At 50.2% G+C, this 16,146-nt stretch overlaps 1 protein-coding gene across 4 annotated transcripts in view; it reads left to right on the top strand.

Moving 5' to 3' along the window:
* SEC16B (SEC16 homolog B, endoplasmic reticulum export factor) overlaps nucleotides 1-15,186 on the top strand; it is a 56,033-nt gene extending 40,847 nt beyond the window's left edge. For all 4 annotated transcript variants that reach the window (XM_081224281.1, XM_081224282.1, XM_081224283.1 and 1 more), the window contains 12 exons: nucleotides 913-1,018; nucleotides 3,142-3,282; nucleotides 4,439-4,561; nucleotides 5,376-5,448; nucleotides 6,997-7,296; nucleotides 8,130-8,197; nucleotides 10,888-11,043; nucleotides 11,218-11,316; nucleotides 11,672-11,783; nucleotides 11,918-11,997; nucleotides 13,317-13,415; nucleotides 14,064-15,186. In XM_081224281.1, the coding sequence (XP_081080407.1) occupies nucleotides 913-1,018; nucleotides 3,142-3,282; nucleotides 4,439-4,561; nucleotides 5,376-5,448; nucleotides 6,997-7,296; nucleotides 8,130-8,197; nucleotides 10,888-11,043; nucleotides 11,218-11,316; nucleotides 11,672-11,783; nucleotides 11,918-11,997; nucleotides 13,317-13,415; nucleotides 14,064-14,132 (1,426 nt within the window). In that variant the 3' untranslated portion in view covers nucleotides 14,133-15,186. The remainder of the gene's footprint in view (nucleotides 1-912; nucleotides 1,019-3,141; nucleotides 3,283-4,438; nucleotides 4,562-5,375; nucleotides 5,449-6,996; nucleotides 7,297-8,129; nucleotides 8,198-10,887; nucleotides 11,044-11,217; nucleotides 11,317-11,671; nucleotides 11,784-11,917; nucleotides 11,998-13,316; nucleotides 13,416-14,063) is intronic.
* The last annotated feature ends 960 nt before the right edge of the window (nucleotides 15,187-16,146 follow it).

Below are 16,146 nucleotides of genomic sequence, written 5' to 3'. Positions count from 1 at the left end.
ACCCTGTGAAGAAGGTACGCTTTTCATCTTCATTTTATAGAGGAGGGAAACCAAGGCACAGAGAGGTTAAGTAACTTGTCTAAGATGGTACAGCTAGTGTGGGGTCAGGTTGGACTTGGAATCCAGACGGTCAGGCTTTTCTTTGTAGAAACGCATCCTCTCATAGCCTGTCTGTCAAGGTCACAGTCTCTGATAGCACCTAGTTGGCTTGTCAAAGAGGCCCGTCTGGGCCAAATGGGACAGTAAGTGAAACGGTTTAATGTGTCTCCCTCCTATGTTTATATTGTATGAGGATGTTTCTGGAGATAACAGTCCTGACCCCAGGCATAGCCCCCGTGATTATGATTTCAAACCCCACAGCAGCTGTTTTGGGGCCCGTGAGGACTCTGAGGGCCCCTCAGATCACGTTCACCCAGGCTGCTTCCTCACTGGCATGAACCTCCAGCACAGGGACCGTCTTCTGATTTGGGGCTCCGCAGTACTACCCTCTCCCTGCCGGGCCTTCTTTCTTCAATGTTTCTGAACATCACATCACTCCCTCTTTTCTGCTCTTCCGCTCAGGCTATGGTGGCCTCTCACAGACGCCCGCTCTGGGTTCTCAGGGCACTAAGGCTGGCTCCCAGCGTGCTTACGGGGAGCACCCAGTGCCCCACTGAGCTGGGTGTGAGAGCAGCTTGCCTTACGTGACCCTCCAGGAAAGATGGCAGCGATCTCCCCCTCCCCGCAGTGTCTCCCCCCGCCTTCCCCCAGAGCCTTGGAGGTGCAGATTCTCTTTCCTCTCTTGGAGCTGCCCCAGGGATCAGCCCAGGACAGAAACTCTACCATGAATGGATGCAGCTGGTGTTTGGCCATCTACTAGGATTTAAATCTGTCCCCGCCTCAATCTCTTTTATTCTTATTCCCTGGTTTTAGTCAAGAGTTTTTGAAATTTGCAACAACTGAGGCTATCCAGAGGACGGAAATCTTCGAGTACTGTCAGATGCTGGGGCGCCCCAAATCCTTCATCCCTTCTTTCCAGGTAACTCAGCCCTCACGAGGCCACCACCTTACCTGCGTCACATGGCTGTGGGCCACTGGGTTTTCCGCCTTGCAATCTGGCATGTAGTGGCTGGACTAAGTCATCCACTGGACTTTTCCTCATTAGCTGGAATGTGGGGAGGGTTAGGATGTCTTTCTAGGTCCCCTAAAGGTTTGCATTTTAAGATAGGAAAGCAAAACACTGCAGCGGCCTCTGTGCTGGGGGCTCCGGCCTCACTGCTGACAATGCGAATCGTGCCAGCAGCCCTGGGGCTCCCCCCCTGTCTGTAGCTCCTTCTGTTTTTCTGTCTCCAAATGGCTCCACTTCTCCTCAGCAGGTCATCCTGCTGGGAGTGGGAACAAGAAGGCCCGACTGGGGGCTCTTCACCCTTTCTCCTCTCCTCTGACCTGCCATTCCCATCTCTTTTGGATGACTCTGTTTTGTTTTGTTTTTTGCCGTATGCGGGCCTCTCACTGTCGTGGTCTCTCCCGTTGTGGAGCACAGGCTCTGGATGCGCAGGCACAGCGGCCATGGCTCATGGGCCTAGCCGCTCTGCGACATGTGGGATCCTCCCGGACCGGGCCACTGTGCCACCAGGGAAGCCCCCTTAATCACCTCTTTTTAAAATTTTATTTATTTATTTATTTATTTATATTTTGCGGTATGCGGGCCTCTCACTGCTGTGGCCTCTCCTGCTGCGGGGCACAGGCTCCGGACGCGCAGGCTCAGCGGCCATGGCTCACGGGCCCAGCCGCTCCGCGGCATGTGGGATCTTCCCGGACCGGGGCACGAACCCGTGTCCCCTGCATTGGCAGGTGGACTCTCAACCACTGCGCCACCTGGGAAATCCTGGATGACTCTGTTTTTAACTCTGGAAATTCCTCCCTGCTCTGTCCTTGGCCCCCATCCTTCTTTCTTCCCTTCAGGGCTGCAGCTGTGCAGGTGGTGTCCACACAGGTTCTAACCTCTCTTCTCAACCTCTCTACTGGATGCCCTGTTGTTTCTTAAATCCATAATGGCTCCTTCCGTGCCTGTATTGAGAGTGCACTCGGTGGTAGCAACACACACATAACATGCATACCACCACCACCAAACACCAAACACAAAACACAAAGGCTTGGAAATGAATGAATTACTGCCTATAGGGCAATGACCCAGTTAGTATCTTCTTTAAGAGTTTTACCAAAGACCCACCTTCTCCAGCAGAGCCCTGCCTGACCAGCTCCTTTGGGTCCATGCAGGTCTTCAGTCTCTTTCTTTCTGTTATGTAGTCATCCCACCTCTCAGCTGTCTTTGGGCTGATAGCAGTGAGATTAGCTGTTTTTAGGGAATGAGTTCTACACGCCTGGCACTGTGTTATGATGCTTTGACTGTATGATTTCTAATCCTGTGGTAATCCGGGCATGATTACCCCCCTTTTACAAAACAGGTTCCAAGGAGTTACATGCTATTGACTCATGTCTCTTGGGTACCATTTGTTCTAAGGACTTTACATGGATTATCTCACTGAACCTTTACAACAGCCAAGGGGTAGATCGTATTATCATGCCCATATTATAGTGAGGAAACCAAGGCGCAGAGAGGAGGTGGGGTAACTAGCTCAATGTTCCACACCCAGCATGGAGTTGGGATTTGAACTTGGGTCGGTCTGATTTCCAGCCCTCAGGCTCCATTTAGTTCTGTCACTCATGCTTCTCTGAGCCCTTACCTGTCTCTGTCTGTACACTCCCTTGGGCTTGAAGTCCCTTGCACCTCAGCCATTTTTTCTTCTTTTATCCATATCCCTGGTGCCTGGTCCTGTGCCCCACATACACCAGGCTTCCCAGAGATGTGGGCTGCCTGATAAGAAGAGTCCAGTGCATTTCCATGGTGACCAGAGCCTGGGGAGATTCAGCTGATGTGCCTTCCAGCCCTTTCTCTATGAGGACGGAACTGCAGGCTGGATTTGGAATTGTGCCCATACACAGATAGAATGCCCCAAATGGCACAAGGCCCTCTTTAATATTTGGATCCAGAGTTAGAGGAAGTTGGCAGTCAGCTGACTTCCAAGAAGTCTTATCTCCACTTCTCTCTTTCTGTCCCTGCCTGGATGGGCTCATCACTGGCCCTGTTCCTCTTCACAGGTGTATAAGCTCCTTTATGCTTCCCGTCTGGCAGATTATGGCCTTGCGTCCCAGGCCTTGCATTACTGCGAAGCCATTGGCACAGCCCTCCTGAGCCAGGGAGAGAACAGTCACCCTGTGCTATTAGTGGAACTCATCAAGGTGAGCTTCTCAGAGGGTTCTCTGCAGGTGTGTTATCTTCAGTGTTCAGAGAAAGCTATTGTAAAGCGGCTCAGACACCCCATTTCGTCTTCTTTGAACATGCTGTAAAATTGGAGCCCGTGGCTGTCTTTGACCACGTATGCATGTCCAGATGTGATAAGCAGAGGCCTGACACCACACAAAGAAGGATGCTATGGGCGGGGATGGCGGCGGGGAGGGACGCTGTGAAATTGGGGGACTGAAAACCAGGCATGTGCTATGCAGGAAATTCATTCTTGCATCTGCTTTTTTGGTACAGTAAAACTGCCTGTTACGGTGAACTGTTCTAATGATAAAAGCTGGGCTTAGAAAATATATTTTAGTGGTTAAAACAGGAAATGATCCTTATTAAAATGCCTTTAAATGCATGGAATATTTTATCACATGTGAGATACATTCAAAAAGAGAAAACAAAAACATATCAACTTTTAGTTCCTGAGGAAGAGAACAATCAGGCAAATAGTTGTTCCAATTAATTGAAGAAAAATCCATTAGCTGAGAGTAATAAGGCAGCCTACCGTCAATTTTTTCTTTGCTTTAGATGAGGCCCAGTGTTGGATTCTGTAATCAATAAAATCTGTGGTCCTGAGCCCCCTTGATGACAAATTTCTGCCAACAGGATGATGGTGGTAGGCAGCTCAGGACCCAGAATGGAGGAGTAGGGAACTTACTGATGGAATAACCTTACGATACAGGCATTCCCTCGACCAGCAGCACAGGCGTCTCCTTGCAGGGAGCTTGTTAGAAATGCAGACTCTCAGGTCCCACAGATTTCTGGGATCAGAGCTAGCATTTTAGCAAAGGTCCCAGGTGGTTCCCACCAGGCCTGAAGCTTGAGAAGCGCTGCTCCTGAGGGCAGCTTTGCAGAGACATAAAGCAGAGTAACAGTTTCTCCTCATAGTTTATTTAGTGTCTAGCAACAAGATGGGTTAACTGTGTGTTTACGTTGCCATTCGGGGAAGATATCTGCTGAACCTGCTGTTTGGCAGTTCTTTGTAGCCTGGTTTACCAGCCAAGGCTCCCTTCTTTTTCCTTACCGCCTCTCCCCGTGGTCTGTCCGTCTCACTTACCTCTCTCTCTCCTTTTCCCTCTCTTACCGTCTGGAAACCTGGCACAGCTTGCAGAGAGACTGAAGCTGTTAGATCCTCTGGTTTTAGAACACCGCCGCCGTCACCGAGGAGACAGGGACCTGGAGCCGGACTGGCTGGCACACCTCCGGGGGCATCACAAGGAGCTGCAGGTAAGTGGGGGGCAGGTCAGCGGGGTGGGCCTCTGTTTGCCTCTTGGCTGCCCTAGACCCAGGGTAGGCAGGCACTGACCTCAGCAAGCCCCCGACCCCATGGAGGGCTCTGGGGGTCCCCTGTCACCCACGAGGCACAGCCTGACTGGGGAAGGGGTGGCACTCAGCTTCCCCGCAGCTGCCTCGCGCCCGGGTGGAAACACTTTCCTGTGTTTGGTGTGAGACAGTGGGAGCCTCTTCCAAAGCACCCAGCCACCCTTCTCTGTGGTCCCAGAAAATACATTTTCTGACCATCAAAGCTTCCATCTCTCTGTGAGGAACAATGGCTCCCTGTGTCCCTTGTCACTTTCATGTAATGTAGGGCAATTGCTTAAAAGACTTCCGGGCCTTTCCTTTTTTTTGTTCTGACAATTGCAAAAGCGGCTGGTAGTAACTGTTATACAGTCATTGGAACAGGGCCTCCTCCATGTTGTTTCTGCCTCTGTCGCTGAGAAAGGGCGGGGGGGTTTTTTTAGGCACACACGGCCCTTGCTTCCTACATGTGCTGTGGGCTCTGGGGCCCACGGTTTCGTTCCCTCCTCTTGCCCCTTCCTCTGGGAGAGGATGCTGCCCTGGTCCCTGCCTGCTCTGGGCGGAGCTGGGAGGTGGGAAGGGCTGAGGCTGCCCCTCCCCTCCCCCTCCAGCCCCTGCATTCACCTGCGACTCCCTTACCTTATCGCTCCTGACGTTTCTTTTTTGACTTAATTTTAAACCATGGTTCACTGTTTTTGTTTTTCTTTGTGTTGCTTAAGAGATGTTTACTTTATCTTCGTAGCAAAAGGTAGCAGGAGACATGGGGGATCCTTGCTCTGCTCACTCGGATACTTTGGGAGCCAGAAAAACAACAGGTACCCAAACCAATGAACTGAATGTGTAATAGCTGACTCTCAGGATCTGATTATACGAGATAACGCAACCGAAATGACTCTCCCCCTTCCGTTCCTGGAGTGCCTTCCTTGCCTGTGTCCATCTGACCCAGTGGTCTGGCTCCCCCCTCTCCACACAGCTCCACTGACCACAGGCATCCCTGACACTTTGTTTTTCCTTTTTAAAATTAATTAATTGATTTATTTTTGACTGCGTTGGGTCTTTGTTGCTGCGCGCGGGCTTCAGTAGTTGTGGCACGTGGGCTCAGGAGTTGTGGCGCACGGGCTCAGTTGCTCCGCGGCACGTGGGATCTTCCCAGACCAGGGCTCGAACCCGTGTCCCCTGCATCAGCAGGCAGATTCTCAACCACGGCGCCTCCAGGGAAGCCCCCATCCCTGACACTTCTGTTTCTGCATTATTAGGGTTTTTGCTTCACATTCAGGTTTTAATCTTGTTATGTTGTGTTGTTATCTAATTGCTTCACTTGTGTCAGTACTGTCTCCCTAGCTGAATACATTCCTTGAGGCCAGAGGCGGTGGGTTATCTGTATTTCACGTTAGCGGTGGGGACATAGGAAGCGCCTATGGTGTTTGAGCATCAATTGCCACGCGTGTGAAATAGGTTTCAAAGTGTTTTCAACAGATCCCTCCTTTCCCTTCAGGATGCCTCTGAGTATTGGGTTGGGCAGACGTTGTTATCCCAGTTAATTCTGTGCCCTTTCCCCAGACAGCGCTCCCTGGTGGGGTCAGGACGGGGCCTCATCTTTTTACTTCCGGCTGTTTCCCAGCCTTTTTCCCTTCCTTCAGGGATAAGCGAGGGGGTGGCAAGGAAGGTCAGGCCTTGGTTTCTGTTTCCCAGCTTTGCTGCTGCGTCCCAGGATCTGTGAGGGTGAAGGGCTGCAAGAGAGCAGGCTGGGTGTTTCTGAGTGGCCACTTCCGCTGGGAAGCAGCTGTGTCTCCTGTCACCCAATGGAGCGGGTGGGTCAGATGACCACACCAGTTTCATAACCTTGGGGCAGCCATTGTCCCCGTCCACACCTTGGTCTGTCTCTTCAGCAACACGGCAGAGCCAGAATGAATACCAACCAAGGTCCCTTCCTGGGCCAAGGGTTCTGCTTCTTTAAAAGCAAAGCCATCATTTCTGTCGTCTGATTTGGGTTTTAACCGGCAACATTCTAAGTTTCAAGGCCCCAAGTCCCTTAGGAGATCCTTAAAAGAGAAAGTTTATCCAAATGCAAAAAATTGTGGAGTTAAATGAGATGGTGATTTCTGCCCTCCCAACCCACTGGTTTAAGGCTCAGAGATCATACAAGGTAGTGAGGGAAATGGTTTTGTAAACTCTGAGTCATAAGCGGTGAGAGGTGTTACAATTACTGCTGTGTTGTACTTGTCATCACATCGATGGCAGCCACACCAAGCGGCCTGTCCTTGTCACTGCTTTCCAAAGAGCAGGATTGTTCCTGGTGTGATTAGTCCACACAAGTGCCACATTACAGGTCTCACTTCCTCCTCTTTGCCCTATGTCCTTAGACGACACTTTCTACCAGGATCTTTCTGGACATCAAGGCAACTCAGAAGCCCTTGGAGACTGCTCAGCCCTGTGGCCAACACTGGAGCCGATGGGCCCGGCCCATCCCAGCCCACAGCAGCCCTTTCCCCTCCAGCCCAGCTCCTACCCAGCAGGAGGAGGTTCTGGGCAGACGGGTGTCCCGGTGCCTCTTTACTCAGTTCCTGAGACCCATCTGCCAGGGACTGGTGGCAGCGTGGCGGTGACAGGGACGCCTGGAGGAAGGGCCTGGGAGGAAGCCCAGCAGATGCACCCGCCCCCTGGTAAGACCTGCCAGCGAGGCAGCGAACCTTGGGTGACGAGGTGTCTAGGGGAGCAAGCAGAAGAGGGAGGTGCAGGGACCAGTGCAGGGTGTGGGGTGGGAGCTGGTAAAGCCCTGAGTGGTGGGTGTGCACATGACTGAGGGCCTGGTACTTCACGTTCTTCTGAGGGAGACGGCTCTCTCCCATTCCAGCCCCCGTCTCTACTGGGACAAGCGTAGCACAGCCAACCGCAGCCACTCTTGCCTTCCCCTTGGATTCTGTAGTTTCTAGGATCTCGGCTGGAGAAGGCAAGGAAACGCCACCTGTGCCTGGAGCGGTAGTTTAGGCCAAGTCCTCTTTCTGAAGTCATCAGTGTCAGGGACCACGGGCAGAGGCTCGTGCTTCTGTCTTCTCCCATCAGGCCTTGGACAACAGGGGCCGAGTATGGGTGAGCATCGCTGAGTGATGCCAGGGAAGTTTGGGAAACCACGCAGAAGGATCAGATCTTAGAGCTGCTAAGACAAGGTCCTGTCCAAGATGGGAGACTCACATGGAGGGGAAGGTCAGGGAAGATCCCTGCGATCCAGCTTGATGCGGCCCTGATTTCCGGGGTTCCTGAGGAATGACCTTGGTTCGGGGTGAAGGTCGGGTGAGCAGCATGTCCTGGGGTGGCTGGAATTCAGAGGCTTGTGCAAATGGACTTTGCATTTACTGTGATGCACTTGGGGCTGTGGGCTCAGAGCTCCAGCTGCTTTGCAATTAGGAGAGCCAACTGTGTCCCCATGACCCTTCGTCAGGATAGATGGGAAAGGCCCCACTTCACATCACGATTTCTGTTGTGTTTTGTGCTGTAGGAGAGAACACAGTGTCTCCAGAAACCTTCCAGCATCCTGATGGGCAGAAGGTTGTTTCCAAACCGCAGGTGAGAGGACAGAGCCCAGCGGATGCGGTGCCCACTCCGAGCTGCGGGTTTCCTTCAGTTGCCACGGTTTCTCTGCCACTCACAGATGCCTTCCTGTGCCTTGCACCAGCCCTCTCTTCCATGTTTCACCTTGTTTCTTTCTACACCAGATCCTGAGAGGTGGAGAGGAGGCTTGTTTTGGTTCATGTTCAGTCCTGCTAACCTGAATCCATGGAGGCAGGGCCGGCAGGGCTGGGTGTAGCTTTGGACTCACACATCTGCTCCCTCTGATGCCCTCTTCTTTTTTTTTTTTTTTTCTTTCTGCGGTATGCGGGCCTCTCACTGTTGCGGCCTCTCCCGTTGCGGAGCACAGGCTCCGGACGCGCAGGCTCAGCGGCCATGGCTCACGGGCCCAGCCGCTCCGCGGCATGTGGGATCTTCCTGGACCGGGGCATGAACCCGTGTCCCCTGCATCGGCAGGCGGACTCTCAACCACTGCACCACCAGGGAAGCCCCCCCCACTTCTTACTGTTGCACCGAACACTTGCTGTGCGCTGCCCCACCATGGAAGACTCTTGATATTTCTTTCTTTTAATTTTTACCTTGCTTTATTTCCAAGAAGGACCTACCGCAGTTGTATCGCTTCTGCCCAGGTGTGCCATCAGGTCTTGGAGAGAACCATGTCTAAGTAATCATCCAGCTAGCTGTTGAATGAATGAATCCCTTCCCTCCAACAGCAGGCATTGCTGGTCCCAAACCTGCCTGGCTGGAGGCGAACTTTCTCAAGTCGTAACCGGGCTGCAAGGCTTAAAACACTTTTTTCTTTTTTTTTTGGTACGCGGGCCTCTCACTGCTGTGGCCTCTCCCGTTGCGGAGCACAGGCTCCGGACGTGCAGGCTCAGTGGCCATGGCTCATGGGTCCAGCTGCTCCGCGGCATGTGGGATCTTCCCGGACCGGGGCACGAACCCGTGTCCCCTGCATCGGCAGGCGGACTCTCAACCACTGCGCCACCAGGGAAGCCCTTAAAACACTTTTATGCTTTACTTTTTTTATTTTTCTAACTGAAAAATTAGTACGTTATTGCTATAGAAAACTTGAAAAATGAAGAAAAACTGTCATATAAAGAGTCAAACAGACATCACTCAGAAGCCCATAGTCAAATATTTTCGTTATTTCCTTCTAAAATTTTTTCCGTGTACAGGTTTCTCCTGCTATCTGAATGTAGAGCCTTTCCATGAAACCTTTCATAGGTCTACATGACATGAAGGGAAGAAGCAGTCACCTCAGTACACGTCTTGCTAACAGTGCACAAGATAAACCGAAAGGAGGCACAGGTGCTCACAGACAGTTCAAAGCTATGATGTCTTGATGCGGAGATGCTGAGCGTAGTTTCTGGGAAGGAGATTGGCAGGCCACTCTCACTGCTTAGGGTACACTCTGCCTCTATAACAGCTCCTACAAAACAAACGCTGAACGCTTTTTTCACTTTTTGACTTTTTTTGTAAAAGTGAAAATCCTCTGTGGACTTTTTTTTGTTTAGGGAAAACAGGTACTAATGTAGGTCTTTGGTAAAAGCAAAGTGGCATAATGCAAACTTTCAAAAAGTGGGCGAGACCCGTCTATGTATATATGTGTGTATATAAATGTGTATACATACACACATGCGTTTTTAAATGGTTAAGAACATATGTAGGTGAAACTTTATTTTCTATTTATTTAATACTATAAAATTGAGATTTTCCATGTCATTCCTAAATAGGATTTTTAATACTGGTGTGATAAAATCCATTGTATGGACATACCATCACTCATGCATTTATTCATTCACAAATACTGAGTTCCTACAACATACCTGGCACTGTTACAGGGGCTGGGGGTACACAGGGAAGCAGACAAAGCCTGCCCTCATGGGGCTTCTGTTCCGTGGAGGTGACTGCAAATAAGCCACTGTGTGCATGAGGGATGTTACTTTACATGGAGTGGAAGGGAAGGCATCTCTGAGGTCAGCATGGAGGGTGGACGGAAGCCACGTGAGTATTCAGGGAACAAGTGTTCCAGGCAGAGGGAACAGGGAGAGCAAAGGGCCTACAATGGGACTGACTTGGTGCAATCGAGGAAGAGCATGGAATCACTGTATCTAGAAAGTGGGGAGCAACAGGGGAGAGGGCTAAGAAGTAAGACCAGAGAGGCAGAGAGAGACTGGGTCATGGAGGGCCTGGTAGGCCCTGGGAGGAGCTCAGATTTTAATTCATCTTTCCCCCGTTGTTAAACACTTCAAGTGTGTCTCTTCTCTTTCCCACTCTTTCTCGCTACTCCTCCCTTCTCTTCCCCTCATGTAAAACACAATGATGGACATTCTAGTATATAAGCCCTTGTCTATTCCTCAAATTTATTCAAATAGGAGAAATTCCTAGAAGGAGAGTCAGACTGCTTAAGTTTACATCCTTGCTCTGCCGTTTACTAGTTTTGTGACCTTAGGTTGCTTAACCTTTCCTTTTTTTAATAAATTTATTTATGTTTGGCTGCGTTGGGTCTTCGTTGCTGCGCTCGGGCTTTCTCTGGTTGCTTCGAGCGGTGGCTTCTCTTGTTGCGGAGCACGGGCTCTCCCCACTGCTTTACTGAGCCGGTCAGGTGAGGGAGTACGTGTAAATGTGCCTTTGCAACCTGTCAAGTGCTATAAAAATGCTACTTCTGTTTTCCTTAATCCCAGGTGCCACCGATTCCCAGAGCACGAAATATGTCTGAGAGTTCCGCTGTATCAGTCAGGGAGGATGAGGGGGAGTCCTCCGACGAGGCAGAGAAGAAAAAGTCTTCCGAAGACACCGCCCAGAGAGGAAAGCTGGGAGACGCGAAGGAGAAAACAAAGGTGGAGGGATTCTTCTCTTCCCAGATGGCGGAGCAGAGCTGGGAATCTGGGCTTCGGTGGTGCCCCCGCCCCTCCGGTCTCACCGGCATCACAGGTGGGGGCGGGGCTGGCTAATCTCAGATGCAGAGGGAGAAGCAACCCTGCAGGCCACAGAACTCGCCCTCCTCCCTCCAGGGCTCGGGGTTTGGCTGGCTCAGCTGGTTTCGCCCGAAGCCCGCCGGCGACGCGCCCCCCTCTGGAGACGAGGATGCATCTGACGGTCCTGACTCCGAGGTAACCTGGGCAGGGAGGGCCGGAAGCTCCCCCTTCCAGGGGCCCTAGGAGGGTCTGGAGCTGGCATCTCTACCCTGGGCCGGGTGAAACAGGTTTAGCGATGGAAGATTGTGGGAAACAAATTGGTCCAGTGAGGGGAAAGGCAGATGATGAAAGGCCTTAGAAGTCAGGATGAAGAAATTTAACTTTTGAGGGACAGGAGTTAACTTGGATCATTGAGCAGAGGACCGGCATAAAGAAAATGGAACTTGGGGGAGAGAAGGCCAGCATCTGGCCGCCATGTGGGCCCTGCAGGAGTACAAGCAGGCAGCACCGGTTTAGCTACCGTCAGGGACACCTTCCTTTCTGCACTAAGCAGGAAGCCCCCCGAGCATCTGATCCACCCCGGCCCAGCCCGGGCCTCTCGCCGACGCCGCCCCCAGCTCCCCAGTCTCTGCCGGATGACGGCGCCTTCTCCAGGGACACAGGTACCGCCAACCTCATGTCCTCTGGGCTGTCTGTGGTCCTCTCTGTGCTCCCCGGGGGCGTGGGGGGTGCCTTCTGGGAGTGGGGACTCCTCTGTCCCGAGCAGCGGGAACACCCCTGACTCATTTCTTCCTAGGTGGCAGTGAAGCCCAAGGATCAGCGTCCGGGGCGGGGACAGCCGAGGGCACGGGGAGTGGAGGCATGTCGGGACCTCAGGTGAGCAGCCCACCAGCCGCCTCTGTGTGGACTGAACTTTCACGTGGGCTGCAGGTGCCGCCCTGTGAGGGCCTGACTCGTGGAGGATATGGAGAAAGCGTCTGTATTAGTTTGCTAGGGCTGCCAGAACGAGGTATCAGAGACTGTGCCATTTAAACACCAGAAACTTCCTTCCTCCCAGTTCTGGAGGCTGGAGATCTGAGATGAAGGTGCCGGCAGTGTGGGTTTCTCCCGCAGCTTCTCTCCTTGGCTTGTAGCTGGGCATCTTCTCCCTGAGTCTTTACATGGTCTTACCTCAGTGTGTGTCTATGTCCAAATTTTCTCTTCTTATAAGAACACCGATCATGATGGGTTAGGGCCACTCTAATGGCTTCATGTTACCTTAATCAGCTCTTTAAATTTTTTTTTTTTTTCCGGTATGCGGGCCTCTCACTGTTGTGGCCTCTCCCGTTGCGGAGCACAGGCTCCGGACGCGCAGGCTCAGCGGCCATGGCTCACGGGCCCAGCCGCTCCGCGGCATGTGGGATCTTCCCGGACCGGGGCATGAACCCGTGTCCCCTGCATCGGCAGGCGGACTCTCAACCACTGCACCACCAGGGAAGTCCCCTTAATCACCTCTTTAAAGACACTGTCTCCAAATACATTCTGAGGTGCTGGGGTTAGGACTTCAACATATGAAGTTTGAGGGGAACAGGAGTTAGCCCATAACTGCTTCCTTAGGTGATGTCTAGAGAACGGCCTTGGGACTTCCCTGGCGGTCCAGTGGTTAAGACTGTGTGCTTCCACTGCAGGGGTGGTGGGTTCAATCCCTGGTTGGGGAACTAAGATCCCGCATGCCATGTGGCATGGCCAAAAAAACAAACAAACAAAAAAAGGAGAACGACCTTTTTCCCTGTCCCAGTAGGAGCCAGAGTTCACCAGTATCCTTGGCAAGGGCTGTGATAAACTCTTGATGAATTGTCCAAACCAGTATGGATTTCATGCCAATTGCTAGGAAAACATGTTTATTTCTTGTGGCCTGGTTACAGCACTCTTGTAGTATTCTAGGTCTTTCGAAGAATATGAGGTTACTTTTTATGATGCTATTAATACATTTATTATGACCTTTTCTTCTCATGCAGCAGCACCCAAGGCTCTGCAATGCCACCCTTGACCCAGGGGTTGGCTGTGCCCACTTGAACCACGTTTGTTTGCTCAATATTCCCTGAGCTGTATCATATCTGCATCTCTTGACCAAAGTTGATGCTCAGGGAAGCCCTTGATGTTCTGGAATCTGGGGAGTGGTGACTAAGAGGATTTTCCATTATTTTCCATCACAGGGTGTTTCCTCCGGGCTCTCCTTCAACCCTGGTGTTCTGCTTCCCCCACCCCCCTTGAAAGGGGCTGTCCCTCTCTACAACCCATCCCAGGTCCCCCAGGTAAGGAGGCCCTGAGAGAGAGGGGTTAGGAGCATGGGTTCTGGATTAAGAAGACCCAGGTTTATAACTTACTTATAACAAATTACTGTGCCTGAGTTCTTGAGCAACGACTAACCTCTCTAAGTCTCAGTTTCTGCATCTGTAAAATGGGGTTAGTAGTAGCTACCTCAGCAGGCAGTTGTGAGGATTAAACCGGAGCATGTCTGTGAAGGGACTGGCACTCAGAAAATGCTCAGTCAATGTCACTATTATTAATATTGCACTTGACCTTTCGTAAGTCTTGAGACTCAGGAGAGACACTTGGTGTTGGTGTCAATGGTGTGGTTGCACCAGGACTGTGTCCTGGGGGCGAGGGGATCTTTGCAAAGTTTGATTGAAGCTAAACTCCCTGCTTCTGCATGATGTGGGGCAGACTGCTTGTTCTGATGCATTACTGGCCTCCCTTCTATATAAAATTGAATTTCTTTCTCCTTATTTAAGAGGTGAAGGTGTTGGGTGAAAGTGAATAATGAGAACACCACGATGGGAAGCCAAATACAGCAGAAGGGTTTCTAGACCCTCAGGATGCCCAAGCTCAATCCAGCCAGTCAGCCCTGGTTGGAGTCATGCTTGGGGCTATAATCTAGTGCCATGCTTGTTCTTTTCCAGCTCTCCATGGCTACCAGCCTGAACCGGCCAAATCGCCTAGCTCAGCGCCGCTATCCAACCCAGCTGTGATGAGAAGGACCACCCATCCCAGGCTGGTCTCCCTGAAGCACAACTTTTATGTTGTTCTCGTTTCTTAATCTCCCAGCCCCTCTGCCACATCAGGGCCCCCAAGAGGGTTGTGCTAGCAGTTGCCTCCATGGGGCATAGAGAACGCAAGGGGACAGGGTCTCCCAGGACATAGCTCAGTTCAGTCTCTTAAGATTAGCTTCAGAATGACGGTGCAAATGACTTCATCAGATGGAAAAGCTGGGCATAACAGCAGACTGGAGGTGAGCAGAATGCTCTGGCAGCAGCACTTAGAATGTGGCTTGAGATCCTCAGGAAATTCAGGGCCTAAGAATCCCACTGCTGGAATCAGTGATGACACCACTGGGCTCAGCAGCAGGAAATTACTGGGGGAGAGCCACTCAGAGCAATATTCAAGACTAACATTGACTTCTTCCTCAGCCTTAGTTATAGACCAATTCATGGCTCTAGTTAGCAAAAAAGTTTTGAATCTCGGAAACTTATCATTGTTTCCCGTCATCATTCCCTCTTGGGTGACATTTTGGCAGTTTCCCTCTTGGTTTTAGTTTTGTGCACATTTTTTATGTGGTTCAGATTAATTATATTTCTCTCACTTTCTTAGCTGGTCCTATTTTTCCACATTTTGGCATCTGGCTATCAAGTTAGATTGCTGTAGGCATCATATTGTCATGGTAACTACTGAACCTAATGATGCAGATGGATGGAACATCAGTGTAATAAAGGATGGAAAATGTTCCCTAAAAATTCACTCCTTCCATAAGAGAGGAGGAATGAGTGCCTGAGTTTGTTAATACCTCCCTTCCTCCCTTGGGCCTTTGCAAATTGATGTTCGGAGGGTCAGAGGAGCCAGAGGGAGGAGGGGGACATCTTGGAAATTTCCATTTCTCCTTTCAAACCCCCAATAGGAGTAACTCTTGCTGTTTGTCAGATTTGCTGAAAATTGTTCCTCACGAAGAACATTTTTTGTATGTGTAATTGTACATTACAGGTTTTGTACTTTAATGTGATATGGTTCTGATGTTGATAGCGATTAAACCAGATAATTTTATAGCAGATGCTTGTCTCCTGCTGGTTTTTGCAGAGGGAGAGAGCACATTGAGTCGTCTCTTCCCTGAAGTCTTTCTAATAATGGTTTCATTGTGTGATAGGTGCGAACAGCTGGTAAAAGCCCTTTGTTAATGGAGAATCTAGGGAATGATCCTCTTAACTTCTAAGTCTACCGCTATTTTTTCAGTTAAAAAAATATGGACAAAAGCTCCTCTGATGCAAATTGGTTACTCTGTTAACTAAATATTGCATATTCTGTTCTCTAAAAAGTTTATTCATCTCTCAGATTAAATTGGGAAATGTGTGCACCAGTGTTTTGCATCTAGAAGGCCCTCAGTAAGTGCTGTTCCCTTTTTCCCTAAAAAAGACTGCAGCCCCTTCAGTTTGGTATGCTGACACCCAGTGGCGGTACCATGTCAGTAGTTTGTGAGTTTCATAGGCACCAAATTGTTTAGACTTGAATCCTGGCTCATCCACAGTTCATCTTGTAGTCTTGGACAGGGTTATCTAACTGTCCTGTGCTTCAGTTCCCTCATCTATAAAATGAGGATGATAATTACAATAGTACTTACCATATAGGGACAGTGCAAGAATGAAAGGAGTCAAGCTCTTAAAAAAGTACCTAGTACATGCTAAGCATTTTATGTGTATGTTTTAAAAAAATTATTAGTATATAATCTAATAAGTAAAATTGCCTTATCTTGTTGCCTATGATATTAAACTGTGGATTTTTCATTCTTTTTTTTAAATTATATTTTTGAAGTATAGTTGATTAATTCCTACTGTACAGCAAAGTGATTCAGTTATACATATATACATTCTTTTTTAATATTCTCTTCCATTATGGTTTATCACAGGATATTGAATATAGTCCCCTGTGCTATACAGTAGGATCTTGTTGTTGATCCATTCTGTGTATAATAGTTTGCATCTGCTAATCCCAAATTCC

Source organism: Mesoplodon bidens (genome assembly GCF_964165515.1).
Source record: "Mesoplodon bidens genome assembly, chromosome: 2".
Lineage (NCBI taxonomy): Eukaryota > Metazoa > Chordata > Mammalia > Artiodactyla > Ziphiidae > Mesoplodon > Mesoplodon bidens.
Note: the sequence above shows the minus strand (reverse complement) of the source record. Positions and strands in the feature narration are given on the sequence as shown.